The sequence below is a fragment of the Rhincodon typus genome, chromosome 46, assembly GCF_021869965.1.
Source record: "Rhincodon typus isolate 14 chromosome 46, sRhiTyp1.1, whole genome shotgun sequence".
NCBI lineage: Eukaryota > Metazoa > Chordata > Chondrichthyes > Orectolobiformes > Rhincodontidae > Rhincodon > Rhincodon typus.
Genome location: NC_063377.1, coordinates 4686028 through 4706244, shown reverse-complemented (window position 1 = coordinate 4706244; position 20217 = coordinate 4686028). Strand labels below are relative to the sequence as shown.

The window sequence follows — 20217 nt, the reverse complement described above, 5'->3', positions numbered from 1 at the left end:
ATCAACCTTAGCTTTGGCATAGGCCCTTCTTTTGGACTTGCAGTTGGCGTCATCTTGCCAGTCAGCTGTTCAATTTCTGCATCATTCTCATCGAACCAGTCCTGATGGTTTCTGGACTTGTACCCAAAGATATTATTGTAGGTGAAGAGAGTAGTTGATTTAAACAGAGTCCAGTGTTCTCCTATGTCCTCTGGGGATTCCCAAGGTAGGTTTTTAGCAAGTGAGGCCTGTAGATGTTGCGTAATGACCATGTCACCCAGGCTCTCGATGTTGAATCTTGGCTGGGTCTGCTTCTTCTGAACCCTCCTTTATCTGTGTAGTCTGATGGACATTGTGTAATGGATAAGGTGGTCACAGTCCAGCAGTCACCTGAGCCACTCATTGCCCTGGTGACATTCACGTCCTGATGGTCCCTGGAGCAAACAATGACATAATCAATAAGATGCCATTGTTTCAAGCGTGGGTGCCTCCAAGATGCTTTGAATTTGTTTTTCTGATGGTAGAGTGTGTTTTTGTTGGTGAGATTGTACTCATCACATTTGGTGAGAAGAAGGACTCCATTGGAGTTGATGTTGCCAATGCCTTCCCTTTCTATCATGCCATTCCTAAGTTTTTGGTCTTGATCAACCCTGGCATTGATGTCTCCAAGAAGAATTACCTTGTCCTGTTTGGGATTTCTTGACAACAGTGTGCCAATGTTGGCATGGAAAGTCTCTTTTATTGGGGCATAAGCACCCACAACTGTAACTATCCGGTTTTGGTGAGCATCAGGGCCATGGTCGTGAGCTGGTTATTGATCCCTGCAGGAGGCAACTAATAAGCCAGTTCTTAATTGCAAATCCAACACCTTGAATTCTTGGTTCATCAGTAGCCTTCCCTTTCCAGGAGTAGGTGTAACCACATTTCACCTTCTTCAGTTGCCCTTCGTCTGCAAGGCGTGTTTCGGAAAGAGCAGCTAAGTCGATCTAGCATCTCTTCAGTTCTCTAGCTATGATTGCAGTTCTTCTCTCAGGTCAGTCACTGTTAGCTGAGTCATCAGCGTTCTTAAAGTTTATAATTCTTTGCTTCTGTCCACATGCAGTGAGCCATCTGGAAGTGGTAATCCAGTCAGGAGTTTTGAAGCAAGTTATTTTTAGGGCACCTTTTCCAGGCCTCTCCCCTACTGGGGTGAGCAGAGCAGATCCTAAACAGGCCCGTCAGTCATGGGCACAGCTTTGGAAATGCTCTATCTGCCTTGTACAGCAGCAAGACGACCGAATCTGACACACGCTGCCTAATGTGTCGGTTTGTGACCAGGGGCTTCCAGACATCACAGTCCTGTCCCCTCTGCCACTAGCTGATTGCCATAGGACTTTTGTCAGGAATATAAGCCGAGCTGTTGCTTCTTTAGGAGGATGCCTGTGTGTGACATCTTTTAACATGGAGAGGCTGGGGCACCGACAGCGACCATGCAGACCTTGGCAGATAAGGGTTAAAGGCCAATGGCGTGGAGACCATGATGACTGGCGGCCCTTCTGTTGCAGCCTTCATTCACCTTTGCAACCGTTGTGATGCTGTAATATAAGTTCAGCTATCACCCTCCACCTGCTCAGCCATTGAGGTCTTCATGGATTGGGCTTTGTCTGGAACCTGTTCCTTCACCTTACCATCATATGTGACCCTGTCAGGAGCTACATTCCAGACAGTTTAGCTCTCTGGTTCCTAGGTAACCATAGGCCTCTCCAATGCAACAAGGTGCTGATCCATGGAGAATATTTCTCTATTATTCCCATCACCACTTCACCACTTTTCACCTTACCTTATATAATGGAACACTATTCTTCTCAACATGCATTCCACATATTACCACCTTTTCTGGCAATATTTCTTCTGAATTATATATCACTTCAACTCTCACTGATCAAAGATTGACTTAGTCCTGTATCTCTTAAAATCTTAATTTCTTTACCTACTCCTTCTTGAGTACATGAGTAAACCATACCCATACAAGTAAATTCTTTAAAGAGATCTGACACTTTCTTCTCAACCAAACCCTGACCAGGCAGTACATTCTTTTGCAGCTTTTTAGCTTCCTCAGTGCTATCCCCTACCACTTTAAAAAACCCACTGGCTTATCCTGTTTCCCACTTCTGTCTTGCCAGTACGTTTTTAAAACCACCCACACCATGACTTCCTGTGTCCTACTTTATTACAGTGAAGACACTTGAGGATTTTTTACTTCTCTTTCCCTCTTCTTGTTCCCTCTTCTCTTTTCCCCAATTTCTATCCCTCACAGTTTGAAATTGATGTCGGAAACCAAACTTTTATTTATGAACCAACTTATAATCCTTTGCCAATTCTGCTACTAATCTTGCAGTTTTAATTCTCCGCTCTTCCATATGAGTTCTCACTACTTCAGGAAGGGAATTTTTGAACACCTTAAAAATAACAGTCTGTTTAAGAGCTTCATATATTTGATTTATTTTAAATGCCCTTGTCCATCTCACAACATTGCTTCGTCTGATCTTCTTAAACTCTATGTATGGATTCCCAAAACATTGTCTGCAGACTTCTGGCACTGGTTCACATGTACCTAAGATGGCTTTCTTTACCTCCTCATACTCCCCAGGTACCTCCTCTGTTAATGGTGCAAACACTTCACTAGCTCTATCTACCAACTTTGTTTGGATCAACAATACCCAATGGTCAGTGTCAATTTCATTTGTTTAGCCACTTTCTAAAATGAAATGAGAAAGGCTCCTTCATCCTTCTCATCGAACTTTGGTAATGCTTGGACATATTTAAACAGATCCCACTCTCCATCACTCTCCTCATCACTAATCCCACCTTTTACCTCTATCTCCATCATTTTAAGTCAACTTTCACAATTCAGTTCCAAATTACAAAGTTCAAAATTTCTCTTTCTCACTTTATTTTGCTAGGGCTATTCTTTCTTTTAATTTTTCTTCTGCTTTCTTTCACAACTCAAACTGTTTCCTTTCCTTATTTAAGTTGTTTTAGTTGTAATTGAATTTTAGCCATTTCCAATGATTCAGATTATATTTCTGGTAATAGTAAATGTTGAGCTATCGCTGCATTTACCTCCTCTTTCCTTACAGATAAAGGTAATCCCAGCTGCAGCTTTGCCCACAAATTCCAAAAGCTCTGCCTTCCTCACTTTACATAAGTCACACCAAATGACTTCTTCCACACCCAGGAAGCTCTTAGCCACTGAAAGATCCGTTATTACACAAGGCCCACACGGTTTAAACAAACCAAATGCAACACCCAAAATGAGAACACCAACACTCACAACTCACGTTTTATGAACCTAATAATCCCAAACACAATCTGAAATTAGAGATTTTGATCCCGACAAGAGCCCCCAATTTGTTATGGACCAGACTAAACCCCCTCAAAATATATCAAGGAGATAGCCTCGACCCTAACTTTTATCTCATTTGAAGGCAACTGTAAGGCAGTTTGTTCCAAGTGTGATTTGATTGGTCAAACTGTTAGGCTGTAAATAAAATACATTTTATTCTTACACTACAGTTAACATACAAACAAAAAAATTGGCATAACTTTAACTGAATTAAAAGACTTAATAAAATGAATTATTATTCCATTACATTCATTAAATGTTCCATTATAGCAGCATCCCATAATCATACTATTGGCAAAGACAAGTTTAGCGAATTCATCTATCTCCTCCAGTCCAGGAGAAAGGAAAATCCAGTGGAAAGAATCTCGCAATGGAGAGAGGACTCAAACTTTTGCAGCAGCAGCTACAAAGAGAGAGAGAGAGCTGTATCTAGCAGCAAAATTAAAACCCTGGATCTTTCTGAGGCTGACTCCTCCCACTCATGCTTCTTTTGTCTAATTTTTTAAAAAGCTATTATTCTGCTTTCCATGAAGCAGACACCTCTGCACCAAGTTGAAAACAAACCCCTCTCCACCCCGCCAAGTGAAACAGAACAAAACAAATCCCTCTTAAAGGCACATATTGTCACTGGATCTTCAAATAAGAAGTTATGGGTAGAGTTTAGAAATAAAAAGGGGCTGTCATAGATTCATAGAGTCATAGAGGTGTCCAGCATGGAAATAGACCCTTCGGTCCAACTTGTCCATGACAACCAAATATTCTAAATTAATCTAGTCCCATTTGCCAGCATTTAGCACATATCCCTCTAAACGCTTCCTATTCATGTACCCATCCAGATGCCTTTTAAATGTTGTAATTGTCCAAGCCCCTGGTATACATTCACCAGCGTCTGCATGAAGAAGTTGCTCCTTAGGTCCCTTTTAAATCTTTCCCTTCTCACCTTAAAGCTATGCTCTCTAGTTTTGGACTTGCCCATCCCGGGGAAAAGACCTTGGGTATTCGCCCTATCCATTCGCTCATGACTTTATAGACTTCAATAACATCACCCCTTAGCCTCTAAAGATCTAGGGAAAATAGCCCCAGTCTAGTCGGCCTCACCTTATTACTCAAACCCTCCAACCCTGACAACGTCTTTGTAAATCTTTTCTGAACCCTGTCAAGTTTCACAGCATCCTTCCCATAGCAGGGAAATCAGAACTGTATGCAAAAGTGGCCTAACAAATGTCCTGTACAGCCGCAACATGACCTCCCAACTCCTATACTCAATGCACTAGCCAATAAAGGCAAGCGTACCAAATGCCTTCTTCACTATCCGGTCTACCTGTGACTCCACTTTTAAGGAACTATCAGCATGGACTCCAGTGACTCTTCGTTCAAAAACACTCCCCAGGATCTTTACCATTAAGTGTATAAGGCCTGCCCTGATTTAACTTTCCAAAATACAGCACCTCACATTTATCTAAATTAGCTATGAAGAGAGGTTGAGTAGATTAGGATTGTTTACATTAGAAAGATGGAGGTTGAGGGGGGACCTGATTGACGTCTACAAAATCGTGAGAGGTAGAGACAGGGTGGATAGCAAGCTTTTTCCCAGAGTGGGGGACTCAATTACGAGGGGTCACGATTTCAAGGTGAGAGGGGAAAAGTTTAAGGGAGATATGCGTGGAAAGTTCTTTACACAGAGGGTGATGGGTGTGTGGAACACGTTGCCAGCGGAGGTGGTAGAGGCAGGCATGGTAGCGTCATTTAAGATGTATCTAGACAGATACATGAATAGGCAGGGAGCAGAGGGATACAGATCCTTGGAAAATAGGCGACAGGTTTAGATAGAGGATCTGGATTGGCGCAGGCTTGGAGGGCCGAAGGGCCTGTTCCTGTGCTGTAATTTTCTTTGTTCTTTGTTCTAAACTCATCTGCCACTCCTTGGCCCACCTGATCGAGGTCTCGTTGTGCTCTGAGATAACCTGCTTCACTGTCCACCACACCACCAATTTTGGTGTCACCTGCAAACTTACTAACCATACCTCTTATGTTCACATCCAAATCATTTGTATAAATGACAAAAAGCAGTGGATCCAGCACTGATCTTTGTGGCACACACTGCTGGCCTCCAGCCTAAAAACAACCATCCACCACCACCCTCTGTCTCCTACATTCGAGCCAGTTCTGTATCTAAATAGCTAGTTCTCCCTGTGTTCCACGTGATCTAACCTTGTTAATTAGTCTAATGTGTGGAACCTTGTCAACTGCCTTACTGATGTCTACTGCTCTGCCTTCATCAATTCTCTTTGTTACTCCCTCAGAAAACTCCGACAAGTTAGTCAGACACAATATCCTATGCACAAAGCCACATTGACTATTCCTAATCAGTCCTTGCCTTTCAAATACCTGTAAATCCTGTCCCTCGGGATTCCCTCTAACAACTTGTCCACCACTGATGTTGTGCTCACCGGTCTATAATTCCCTGTCTTTTCCTTACTGCCTTTCTTAAATACTGGCACAATGTTGCCAACCTCCAGTCTTCCAGTGCCTCATCTATGTCTATCACTGATGCAAATATCTCAGCAAGGGTCCCAGCAATCACTTCCCTAGCTTTCCACAAAGTTCTGGATACACCTGATCAGGTCCTGGGGACTTATCCACATTTATGCGTTTTAAGACATACAGCACCACCTCCTCTGTAATATGGACATTTTTCTCAAGATATCGGTATTTGTTTCCCCATGCTCTTTAGCCTCCATATCCATCTCCATAGTAAACGCTGATGCAACATACTTGTTTAGTATCTCCCCTCTCTGTGGTTCCACACAGAAGTGACCTTGCTGACCTTTAAGGGGCCCTATTCTATTCCTATTACTCCCTTTGAATTCTTCTTAACCCTATTTGACAAAGCTATCTCATGTCCCCTTTTTGCCTTTCTGATTTCCCTCTCAAGTATATTTTTACTGCCTGTAGATGGTCTTGGGGAGTCACTCGATCCCTGCTGTCTGTACCTCACTAATGCTTCCTTCTTTTCCTTGACCAAAACCTCAATTTCTCTAGTTATCTAAAATTCCCTACACCTACCAGCCTTGCCTTCATCCTAGCAAGAACGTACAGTTTCTGGAGTCTCATTATCTCATTTTTGAAAGTTTCCTACTTTCCAGCCATCCCTTTACCTGTGAATATCCACGTCCAATCAACTTTTGAAAGTCCTTGCCTAGTACCGTCAAAATTGACCTCCCTTGAATTTAGAACTTTGAGTTTTAGACCAGGTCTATCCTTTTCCATCACTATTTTAAAACTAATAGAATTATGGTTGCTGGCCCCAAAGTGCACCCCCACTGACACCTCAGTCACCTGCCCAGCTTCATTTCCTAACAGTAGGTCAAGGTTTTGCTCCTTCTCCAGTAGGTACATGCACATACTGAATCAGAAAATTTTCTTGTTGCACCCTTAACAAATTCCTCTCCATCCAAGCCATTAACACTTTGGCAATCCCAATCTATGTTTATAAAGTTAAAATCCCCTACCACTACCATCCTATTATTCTTACAGATAACTGAGATCTCTTTACAAATTTACTTCTCAATTTCCTGATCACTATTGGGAAGCCTATAATACAATCCCAATAAGGTGATCATCCTTTTCTTATTTCTCAGTTACAATCAAATAATGTCCCTGGATGTGCTCCCCAGAATATCCTCCCTTAGTACAGCCATAATGTTATCCCTAACCAAAAACTCCACTCACCCTCCTCTCTTGCCCCCCTTTCTCTCTTTCCTAAAGCATTTCTACCCCAGAACATTAAGTTGCCAGGTCTGTCCATCCCTTAGCCATGTCTCGGTAATCGCTGTGATGTCCCCGTTCCTTGTTCCATCCATGCCCTGAGTTCATCTGCCTTACCTGTTAGACCTCTTACATCGAAATAAATGCAGTTTAATTTATCAGTTCTACCTTGTTCTCTGCTTTGTTCCTGCCTGCCTTGACTGTTTGACTTGCTCCTTTTCAAACTGCACTAGTCTCAGACTGACGTTTTTTCTCACTATCTCCCTGCTCCCCCGCCCCAACTAGTTTAAACCCTCCTGAGCAGCTCCAGCAAATCTCCCTGCCAGTATATTAGTCCCCGTCCAATTCAGGTGCAACTCGTCCTTCTTATTCAATTGACTTCTACCCAGAAGAGATTTTATTGATCCAAAAACATGAATCCTTCTCCTCCCACCAGCTCATCAACCACACATGCATCTGCTCTTTCCTCCTATTCCTCCTCTCACTAGCTTGTGGCACCTGGGGTAATCCAGCAATTACTACCCTCAAAGACCTACGTCTTAACTTCCTGCCTAATTTCCTATATGCTCTCCTCAGAACCTCATCCTATTCTTTTTCTGTTATTAGTTCCAATGTATATAATGATCTCCTGCTAGTCCTTCTCCCCTTTGAGAATATTCTGCACCCTGTCCGAGTTATACTTGATCCTGGCACCAGGGAGACAACATACTATTCTGCTGTCTTGTTGTTGGCTGCAGAAACATCTGTTTGTGCTTGTTACTAGATGTTCTCCTATCACAATTGATCATGCATGGAACCTAATGTACCCCTCGTAATAGTACAGCTGAACTTGGTACCAGAAGCCTGGCTGTCAGTGCTACATTCCTCTGTGAGTCCATCACCCCTACATTTTCCAAAATAGGCTGTCACATTACTGGGAGTGTATTATAAGCTACCAAACAGTCAGCAGGCAACAGAGCAACAGCTATGTAAACAACTTGCTAAAGTGTATAATAATCATAAGAAGGGAATTATATTAAGGGATTTAAAGTTGCCCGACATTACTTTGGGTAGTCATAGCATAATGCATTTCGAAGAGTTTTTTTTAACATTGGCATGTAGAAGGTGCAACAAGGGATGGTACAGAGCTGAATATTAATTCTGAGGAAGAAAGGTAGGCAGCTGGAGGTGGTCATGTGGGAACATTTTAGTGGTAGCGACTGCCACACAGCACGATTCAAGTTTGGTATAAAAAGAGATGGTCTACAAAAAAGGGTTTTGGATTGGGAAAGGCAGAAATTAAAATAAGGCAAGATCTGGCCAGCGTACACTGGGGTCAGCTACTTGTGGGAAAATCAACAGCAGATCAGTGGGGGCATTCGAACAGGCAATACAGAGAGTACAACCCCAATGTGATCCCTTTAGGGTAAAATATAGGAGCAACAAGCCCAGAGAACCCTCAATGTCTAGGAATGCTCAGGTCTAGAGAAAAAAGAAACGTGTCAATAACAAAAGGCGTAATGGGGTATAGAAAGTGCAAGGGGAGCTTAAGAAAACAATTAGGGACATGAGAAAACACTGGCAGGTAAAATTAAGAAGAATCCCAAAGGTATTTTTTTTTCTATTCATTTTGTGGGATGTGGGCGTCACTGGCTGGCCAGCATTTCTTGCCCATCCCTAGTTGCCCTCAAGAAGATGGTGGTGAGCTGCCTTCTTGAAACACTGCATTCCTCCTGCTGTGGGTTGACCCCAATGCTTTTAGGGAGGGAATTCCAGGATTTTGACCGAGTGACAGTGAAGGAACAGCGATATATTTCCAAGTCAGGATGGTAAGTGACTTGGGAAGGAACTTGGAGATTGTGGTGTTCACATATATCTGCTGCCCTTGTCCTTCAAGATGGAAATGGTCGTGGGTTTGGAAGGTGCTGTCTGAGGATCTTTGGTGAATTTCTGCAGTGCATCTTGTAGATAGTACACACTGCTGTTACTGAGCGTCGGTGGTGGAGGAAGAGAATGCTTGTGGATGTGGTGCCAATCAAGCAGGGTGCTTTGTCCTGGATGGTGTCAAGCTTCTTGAGCGTTGTTGGGGCTGCACTCATCCAGGCAAGTGGGGAGTATTCCATCACACTCCTGACTTGTGCCTTGTAGATGGTGGGCAGGCTTTGAGGAGTCAGGAGATGAGTTACTTGCCGCAGTATTCCCAGCTTCTGGCCTGCTCTTGTAGCCACTCTGTTAATGTGGTGAGTGCAGTTGAGTTTCTTGTCAATGGTAACCCCCAGGATATTGATATTGGGTTATTCAGTGATGGTAACACCATTGATTGTCAAGGGCGGTGGTTAGATTGTCTCTTATTGGTGATGGTCATAGCCTGGGGTTTGTGTGGCGTGAATTCCACTTGCCATAATATCAAGGGGAAGACGATATCCAGGAAAAGATTAGGGCTAATTCGGGACTGAGAGGGCGATCTGTGCATGGCGCTGGAGGACATTGGTAAGGTATTAAATGAGTACTTCACTTCTGTCTTTACTTGGGAGAAGGTGATTTGGTATGAATTCAGGGAAGGATTGCAAAGTTCTTGAGCAGATGGACATTGCGACTGATGAGGTATTAGGGGGTAGTAGTAAGCTTAAAAGTGGATTTATCCACAGTTCCAGATGAGTTGTCTTCCAGGCTGCCTTGGGAGGTGAGGGAGGAAATTGTAGGAAATCTGATCCAAAGGGGAGGTTCCAGAAGAATGAAAGAAAGCTAATGTCATTCACTTTTAAGAAGTGTGGTAGGGAATTACAGACCAGTGAGTTCCATATTAATAGTCGGAATACTACTAGACAAAATTCTGAAGGTGGGAACTAATCTCCACTTGGAAAGGCAAGGCCTGATCAGGGATAGTCGGCATGGTTTTATCAGAGGGAGGTCATGCCTAACAAATTTGACTGAATTTCTCAAGGTGGTGATCAGTTGCATAAATGAGGGTAGTGCAATTAATGTAGTTTATATGGATTTCAACAGAACTTTTGACAAGGTCCCACAAAGAAGACTGATAAAAGCAAGAGTGAAAGTAAAAGCACATGGGACCCAGGCTAACTTGGCAAGATCCAAACTTTGCATATTGACAAGAGACAGAGGGTGATAATAGAAAGCTGTTAGTATTACTGGAGGCTGGTGTCCAATGGCATTCCATAGTGATCAGTGCTGGTACATAATTGTGATATTTTTAAAAGATGTAGATGAGAATGTAGAGATATATAAGTAACTTTGGAGATGACTGCCAGGCGCTTAATAGTGAGAAATATAATCTGAGGTTACAGGAAGAGAGAGATGGATTGGTCAGTGGCAGATAGAATTTAACCCTGAAAAGTATGAAGTGGAAGAAGTAACAAGACAAGGGAGTATTCAATGAGTAGCAGGACAATCAGAAGCTCAGAACAACAGATGGTTCTTGGGGTGCTTGTCCACGAGTCTTAAAAGGTGGCAGGACAGGTCAATAGGGTACTTAGAAGGCATACAAGACTCTTTTATAAGATTACAAGAGCAGCAAGGTTATGTTGGGCCTGTGCAGAACTTTGTTTGGGCGACAGCTGGAGTACTGCATACAGTTCTGGTCGCCGCAATACAGAAAGAAAGTGACTGCAATGGAAGGGGTGTAGAGGAGGTTCATCACAATTTTGCCCGGGTTGGAGCAGCTTAGCTATGAAGACAGGCTGGATACGCTCAATCGTTTCCTTTAAAGCAGAAAAGGTTGAGAGGGGACCTGACTGAGGTGTATAAGATTGTGAAGAACATGAACAGAGCGGATAGGAAACAGTTGTTCCCTTTAGTTGAAGTTTCAACAACGAGGGGCGTAATTTTATGGTGAAAGTGGGAGGTTCAGTGGGTATTTGAGGAAGTTTTCTTTTTCACTCACAGTGTGGTGGGGAGCCTGAAATGCTTTGTCTGGGTCAGGTATTAGACATAGGAAACCTCACAAATTTGAAAATTACTTGGAAGAACACTTGATATGACACAAAATTGAAGGCTATAGGACAAGTACTGGAAAGTGGGATTAGTGTGGAAAGGTCAACACAGACTTGATGGGCCAAAGGGCCTCTTCAGTGCTGCATCACTCTATGACTCTACGACTTAAGGAATGGAATTGTCTGCAAATCTCGTCTCCCTAGCTCTCCTTCTATGCACGTATGCATAAACACATAACTTGTTAAGGACAACACTACTGAATCTCAGATGCTCAGATCTAGCCATTTTCACTGTCATAGAGTTGTACAACATGAAGACAGACCCTTCGGTCCAACTCATCCATGCTGACCAGGTTTCCCAAACTAAACTAGTCCCATTTGCCTGTGTTTGGCTCATATCCACCTAAACTTTTCCTATTCATGTACCTGTCCAAATGTCTTTTAAATGTTGCAACTGTACATGCCTCTACCACATCTTCTGGCAGTTCATTCCATACATGTATCACCCGCTGTGTGAACAAGTTACCCCTGAGGTCCCTTTTAAATCTTTCCCCTCACCTTAAACCTATGCCCTCTGGATTTGAACTCCCCTACCCAGGGGAAAAGACCTTTGCTATTCACCTTATCTATGTTCTCATGATTTTATAAACATCTATAAGGTGTTCAACATCCTACACACCAGTGAAAAAAAGTCCCAGCCTATCCAGCCTTTCCTTATAACTCAAACCCTCCAGTCCCGGTAACATGCTTATAAATCTTTTCTGCACCCTTTCCAATTTAATAACATCCTTCCTCTCGTGGGTTGACAAGAACTGTATGCAGTACTCAAAAAGTGGCTTCATTAATGTCCTGTACAGTTGCAACATGATGTCCTAACTCTTATATTCAGTGCTGTGGCTAATGAAGACAAACATGCCAAATGCCACCTTCACCAGCTTATTTACCCGTGAATCCACTTTCAAGGAACTGGGTTCAACTCCACCCTCAGGTGACTGTGTGAAGTTTGCTTGTTCTCTTTCGTGGGTTTCATCGAGGTGCTCCGGTTTCCTCCCACAGTCCAAAGATGTTCAGGTTGGGTGGGTTAGCCATGCTAAATTATCTGTAGTGTCCAGAAATGTGCAGGCTATGTGGGTTAGCTAAGGGAAATGCACCGTTACAGGGATAGAGTAGAGGTGTGGGTCTGGGTGGCATTATCTTCAGAGGATCAATGTGGATTATATGGGCTGTATGGCCTGCTTCCATACTGTAGGGATTTTTTGATTAACTGTATAAGTCTTGCCCTGGTTTGTCTACCAAAATACAACACCTCGCATTTATCTAAATTAAATTCCATCTTCCATTCCTTGGCCCGATGGCTCAGCTGATCAAGATCCAATTGTACTCTGAAATAACCTTCTTCACTGTCCACTCCATCACCAATTTTGAAGTCATTCTCAGATTTACTAATTATGCTTCCTATATTTTCATCTAAATTGTTTATATAATGACAAACAACAGTGGATCCAGCACCAACCCCTGCAGAAAACCACTGGTCACAGGCCTCCAAAAAACAACCCTCCACCACCACCCTTTGTCTCCTTACTGTGAAGCCAATTTTGTATCCAATTGGCTAGTTCTTCCTGGACCCCATTTGATGTAACTTTACTAACCAGTCTACTATGAAGAGCCTTGTTTAAGGCCTTGCTAAAGTCCATGTAGACAATGTCTACCACTCAGCGTTCATCTATAATCTTAGTTATATCCACAAAAATGTCACTCAAGTTTGTGAGACATGATTTCCCACACACAAAGCTGTGATGACTATCCCTAATCAATGCTTGCCTCTCCAAATGGATGTAAATCCTGCCTCTCAGAATTCCCTCCAACAATGTACCAGCACTAACATCAGATTCACAGGTCTATAGTTCCCTGGCTTTCCATTACAGCCTTTCTTAAATAAAGGCACAACATTAGCTGCTCTAGAGTCTCCTGGCATCTCACCCATGGCAGTAGATGATACGAATATCTCTGTACTTAACTTGTGTGGTTTCTGTCATAGAACCCCTACAGTATGGAAGCAGGCCATTCTGCCCATTGAGTCCACACTGACCCTCTGAAAAGCATTCCACCCAGACCCACCCTGTTACCATATCTCTGTAATCCTGCATTTCCCATGGCTAATACACTTAGACACTATGAACACTTTAGCATGGCCACTCTACCTAAGCTGCATTCCTTTGAACTATGGGAGGAAACCTACGCAGACATGGGGAGAAAGTGCAAACTTGTATGCCACACCCGAGGATGGAATTGAACCTAGGTCCCTGGTACTGTGAGGCAACAGTGCCAACCACCACGAACCACCATGCTGACCCGAACTGTTTGCGAATGAAATTGGTGAAAGGTTAGCAACCAGGGCTGCCAGCTGTGAATTATGAAATGTGAGGTGTTCGATATGTTGATGTTTAGACTCAAAAAGTTCACAAAAGATTCTATCTCAGAGGAAGCAGGTCAACTAAACTCAATGTTTTACACACAGCGCCAATTCGTTTGGCATGCTGCTAAACAGAGTATACAAGCAACATTTAAAATATGTAGTACTGCTACTCTGTCAGATACTGTCTCAATACACCCTTCAGTAACTGACCTGAGACAGCATATTAGAATTGTGTCTGCACGGTTAGACAGGGGAAGGTCAGGAAGAATAGAGACAGGAAATTGGTAACGTGGTTTTTTCCAAAGGAGGATTTGAATAAAACAAAGAAACAGGGAAGAATTGAAGTCAAGAAATTGATGTTTATCAAGGACATCAAGGAGGGTGAGCTCATTGTTCATCGGTGAGGAAGGCAGTTATACTTCATTGTCTGGAGGTGTATCATTGATCGTTAGAGATGATCTCATTTTGTTTTGAGAGATGTCAGTGAGGCGATATACAGTTTTCATCCATTCTAAATGGATATACTATTTGAATTGTACTACATTATATATACTGCAGTCCAACTCCTTATTTTAATCCCTTTATATCATCAATTTACTTCACTCCCTCTAATAGTTATACTATGTTCTCCTTTCTAGAATATCAGCCAGTGAGATGAGGATTCTGCTGCTCCTTTTGGGTTATCTGAGTGAGTAATTTTGATTAGAGACAACATCAATATAATAAGAGGACAAAGCCATACAACATGTTTCACATAGACCTGATTCAGTCAATGGCTGACGTAATAGAGAATGAATAAAAATAAACGACTGCGCATGCTGGAAATCTGAAACAAAAACAAAGTTCCAAAATGTCAGCTTTCCTGCTCCTCTGATGCTGCTTGGCCTGCTGTGTTCATCCAGCTCTACACCTTGTTATCTTAGATTCTCCAGCATCTGCAGTTCCCACTATCTCTGGAGAAAAGCAGCAGGTTTGGCAGCATCTGTAAGGAGAGAGAGAGACAAAGTTAATGTTTTGAGTCTGATATGACTGATTTTTGATATTTGTAAATTCACTTTCTTTCACTGTGTTATTCAATTATCACACTCCCATTATTTCCTCATATTTTTCTTGATATCTATATGACATAGCCGTGTTCTCAATCTTCATATTTATCACAAATGTTAAGGAATGTGTACCTATCTGTGAATTCAGACAGCAATGTCTCTATAATATTAAAATATTCTGTCATCAGTATAACCACAGTTATTTATTCTTTCATGGGAAAGACGAGCATTTGTTGCCAATTGCTAATTATCCTCAGACTGTAAGGCTATTAGACAATTTCAGAGGGTAAGTAAGAGTCAATTACAATACTGTAACTCATATCTTAGACCAGTCGAGTTAAACTGCCTTCTTTAAAGGCATGTGTAAACTGGACTGAAAGCAACAAATGCTGGAGATCACAGCAGGTCAGGCAGCATCCATAGCAGGACAGCAAATTAACATTTTGACTAAACCGGATGTGTTTTTAATGACAGTATTATGGACACCGTTAAAGCTTTTAATGTCAGATTAATTTAATACATGAATTCCCAGAATATTAGCCTTGTATTCTGTATTAATAATCAACTGGTACTACTGTTATGCCATCAAGTACATCAGAATTAAAAACTTCCAACAATTAAGTATCTTTTACAGATAATTATTTCTGATTAAATATTAGAAGACTGGAGACTAATTGGAGACTAATACCATAAAGTTAAAGACAAAAGCAGCAACTTGGAATCATAACAGCATAAGACATAGCAGCAATCATATGCCATTTGGCCCATCAAATCTTCTCCACCATTCAATGATGTCATATCTGACCTGATAATCCTGAACTCCACTTCTCTGCCTTTTCCCCAGAACCATTGATTCCCGTACAGATTAAAAATATGAGTATTTCAGTCTTGATTATAGGAAATACTGGAAAAAGACAGCAGGTCTGGCAGAATATAGCATTTTGACTTTGATATAAATCTTTATCAGGACCTGCCTCTGGCTTCTGTTGAAGTTACATTGGACTCAATACGTTAACTCTGTTTCAGTCCACATTGATGCTTCCAGACCTGATGAGTTCGTCTAGCGTTTTCTGAGCCTCTTTCTTTCACATTTCTAGCATGTGCAGTATTTTGCTTCTGTTAGCATTGAATATACTCAACAAGTCAGCCTCAGTAATCTGCTGCAGTAAGGAATTCCAGAGAGTCACTATGCTATGTGAAAACAAAACAATAATCTTTTTTCCTTAAATAGGTGACCTCCTTACTCTGCGATTATACCTTCTGGTCCTAGACTCTCCTGGAATGTGAAATAATCTAGAAGCAGGAATAGGCAATGCATCAACTCGAGCCTGCTCCACCATTTGATATGATCATGGCTAATTTCATTTTAACCTCGACTCCACTTTTCTGCCTACTGTCCATACCCCATCAAACTATTACTCAGTAAAATGAGTCTCTTCCTCCTTAAATGTACTCAATGTTCCAATATCCAAAACACTCTGGGGTAGTGAATTCCACAGATTCATAGCCCAGTAAGAGAAGTAATTTCTTCTCATCTCTGTTTTAAATCTGCTACTCCTTATGCTAAAACCATGATCTCTCACACAAGGGGAATCATCTGCTCTATGTCAACTTTGTCAATCCCCTTTAGCATCTTATATACTTCAACTAGATCTCCTGTCACTATCCTAAACACCAGAGAGTATACACAGGGAGGAAGGATGGTTTGGGGCCTTGGATGGAGGGGACAGGGGAGGTGTAAGGGCAGGTGTAGCACCTCCTGTGGTTGCAGGGAAAGGTATCAGGTGTGGTGGAGGGATTGGTGGGGAATCTGGAGCTGAAAAGGGAATAGCGCAGCTGTATCAGAGAGAACAACCACAGACTCGGGGACCGGTTTGCAGGGCATCTGTATTCTGCACGCACTAACCAACCCAACCTTCCAGTTGTCATCCACTTCAACTGCACCCCCCCCCCCCCCCCACCCCCGCCACTACCCTGATGACATGTCTGTCCTTGGCCTCCTCCACTGTCAGAGTGAGGCCACATATAAACTGGAGGAACAACATCTCATATTTCACCTTGGGAGCTTACAGCCCAATAGACTGAATATTGACTTCACCAGTTTCAAAATCTCTCCTCTCCCAGCCTGTCCATCTTCCGACTAACCTATCTGCTACACCCTTCCCATTGACCAACCACAATAACCCCCTACCTGCATCCACCTTTCTCTATCTCACCTACCATGCCCCTAGACCCAACACCTCCCTCTATTTCTAGGCTCCACCACCACCAACCCCCCTCAAGTCTTGATGAGGATTGACTTTCCTACTCCTCGGATGCTGTCTGACCTGCTGTGTTTTTCCAGCTCCACATTTATTGACCTGAGAGTATAGGCTTAAACTGCTAAATCTTTCTTCATAAGACAAACACTTCATCCCTGGAATCTGTCGTGAACCTCTTCTGAACTGCATCCAGTACAATTACATTCCTACTCAAGAGCATGGTGGCTCAGTGGTTAGCACTGCTGCCTCACAGCGCCAGGGTTTGATTCCAGCCTCAGGTGACTGTGTGGAGTTTGTATATTCTCCCCGTGTCTGCGTGGGTTTCCTCCAGGTGCTCCGGTTTCCTTCCACAGTCCAAAGATGTGCAGGCTAGGTGCATTGGCCATGCTAAATTGCCCATAGTGCCCAGGGATGTTTAGGTTAGGTGGGTTAGACATGGGAAATATAGGGGAATGGGTCTGGGTGGGATGCTCTTCGGAGGGGCGGTGTGGACTTGTTGGGCTGAGTGGCCTGTTTCCACACTGTAGGGATTCTATAAAAATAGAACCAAAGTGTATGCAAAGAAGCAAACTCAATAATGCCTGTACAATTACAGTAATACCTCACTACTTTAATACTCTATTCCTTTTACAATAAATGCCAAAATTCCACTTGACTGCCTTATTACCTGCATACTAGTTTTCTGTGATTTATTCACGAGGACTTCCCTGCACCAAATCTTTCTGAAGTTTTCCTTCAATTAGATAATAACTTGCCATTATATTCCTCTGTCATTATATTCTGACCAAAATGGGTAACCTCTGACTTATCCACATTAAACTCTGCCTGCAAAACTTAGGTCTTTTCACCTAACCTATCCATATCCAGTTGTAATTTTCTTATTTCTACATTGCAACTTACTTTCCCACCTATTTTACTGTCATCTGCAAATTTGGCTAAAGTACTTTCTACCCTTTATATAATTATATTAAAAAGTAAATATCTTTGTGCCATTTAGTTGCAGACTCAGCACTCACTGACCCCTGTGTGAATTACACAACCTTGAACCAGTCCTGGAGGAGTATTGATTGTACTGAGACTGAATGCTCTGGCCAGTTGATGTGTGACAACGTTCTCAGCGCCGGATGGTATAAATTTCAAAGGTGAAATTAAGTTCCAGATAGATACCAGTAATTATCAGATGGTTAACAGTTTCTGCCGGGACCTAAATTTCTCACAGTTACTAAGTGTCAGGAGCTGGCTCTCTACTTGTCATTCCAGTTCTGGTGGATGGAGAATTCCGGATACTGTAGTCACGGGGAGGCAATGTTCCACACGTGCCACAGGCTGGTTACAAGGTATGATCAGACTTCATCAGATCAGAATTCTATTCACTGGCCTGTGTGGTTCACACTAATTAAATGCTCAAACGTTTCTAAACCACATTTTCAGGCTCACATCCCACCGTTGAACAGGGAGAAGTAACGAGAAAAGCTTGTTTTAACTTGGATGGAAATCGCTGCCACTGGAATCGGGAGATAAAGATCAAGAACTGTTCGAACTATTTTGTTTATTGGTTACAGCCGACCCCTAACTGTGACGCTGCTTATTGCACGGGTACGTTGACTTTTTACAATGCTTCAGATCCTTCCCTAACTACCAAATTAAACCAGAACGTTACACGCTCTCCTTCTATTTGTATGTCACACAAGACAGTTATGACTTGAAACACATTGTAAACTTTTCATTCAAATCAAAGAGACATGGATGCAGTATCTTTTGTTACCAGGACAATACTTAACATCATGTGGGGGTCCCGGAAAGGGTCAGCTTTCCTGCTCCTCTGAAGCTGCCTGGCCTGCTGTGTTCTTCCAGCTCCACACCTTGTTATCACTTAACATCATGTAGTATTTCTGAGAATGTCCCGAGGAAAAGGGTCTTAATGGACATGAATTAGTGCAGGAAAACCTGAACATAGGAATGGGAGTAGGCCATTCACCCCTTTGAGCCTGTTCTGTCATTCAGTGAGATCATGACTCTTCTGTGGCCTAACTCCATATACCTGCCTTTAGCTTGTATCCCTTAATACCTTTGCTTAACAAAACAAAATCTATCTTGGATTTATTATTAACAACTGATCTAGCATCCATTGCTATTTGTGAAAGTTTTTAAAAAATCCCACCCTTTATGTGTAGAAGCGCTTCCTATCATCTCTCCTGAAGACCTAGCCCTAATTCTCAGGCTATGTCCCTAATTCTTGAATCACCAACTAGTGGAAATAGTTTATCTTTGTCTACCCTATCTTTTCCTATTAATATCTTGAAGAATTTGATCAAATCACCCCTTAAGTTTATAAATTCTGGAGAAAACAGGCCTTATTTGTATAATCCGTTGTCATAACTTAGCTTCTGAAGCCTAGGTACCATTCTTGTAAGCCTACGTTGTCCTCTCTCCAAGGCCAATACATCCTTCCTAAGATGTGGTGCCCAGATCTGCTCACAGTACTCCAAACTGAGTCTAACCAGGGCTTTTTACAGCTGCAGAATAACTTCTGCATCCTTATACTGCAGTCCTCCAGATTTAAAGACCAGCACCCAATTGGTTTTCTGGATTATTTTCTGCACGTGTTCATGGCATTTTAAAAATTGATGCACCTCAACCCCCAAGTCTCTTTGGGTATCTACTCCATTTAACTTCACACAAGAAAGGACCCTGATCTATCCTTTCTCTTTGCTGTGACTATTTGAACGCAGATTTCCTTCCCTAAAGGACATAAGCAAACCAGAAATTTCAACATCTGCCAAATGAATTTGAACTCATTTGCCCAGAACATTAGCCTGGGGTTGCAGAATCCAGGCATTCTGGCCCAGTCATCAATTGAGAGTCATAGAATCATAGAGTCCTTCAGCATGGAGACAGGTCCTTTGGCCCAAGCTGGTTCACGCTGACCAAAATGTCCATCCACGCTAACCCCATTTCCCTGCACTTGCCTATCTCCTTCTAAACCTTTCCTATTCATGTATTCGTCCAAATGCCTTTTAAATGTTGTTAATGTACCTGCCTCAACCACTTCTGCTGGCAGATCATTCCATATGCATACCACACTCTGTGTAAAAAGAGTTGCCCCTCAGGTTCCCATGTATTCTTTCCCCTCTTACCATAAACTGATGCCCTCTAGTCCTTGATTCCCAACCCTGGGAAAAAGACTGAGATTATAATGTAAAACTGAAAAGTTTGAAATTTAATGGGTGAGGGGAAATGTGTTGTATAGACTGAAACGAGTCAGATGAAGTGACTGGATGTAGAGACAGATGGGAAGGGTTGTATGTCGAAGTTGAAGGAAGTCAGATTTGCTGACTCAAAGAGTGTGATGCAGTGTGTGAGTGAAGTGGGAAATTATGACCAAGTGAAGTGATGCAATAACTGAGTAGAATGAGAGAACTCTGTTTTTTAA

At 42.3% G+C, this 20217-nt stretch overlaps 1 protein-coding gene across 1 annotated transcript in view; it reads left to right on the top strand.

Annotated features, from left to right (window-relative positions):
* LOC125487896 overlaps positions 1–20217 on the top strand; it is a 120314-nt gene that overhangs the window by 63420 nt on the left and 36677 nt on the right. Inside the window, exons 3-6 of the mRNA XM_048620493.1 lie at positions 14116–14165; positions 17782–17926; positions 18045–18121; positions 18216–18380. Of these exons, the coding sequence (XP_048476450.1) occupies positions 14132–14165; positions 17782–17926; positions 18045–18121; positions 18216–18380 (421 nt within the window). The 5' untranslated portion in view covers positions 14116–14131. The remainder of the gene's footprint in view (positions 1–14115; positions 14166–17781; positions 17927–18044; positions 18122–18215; positions 18381–20217) is intronic.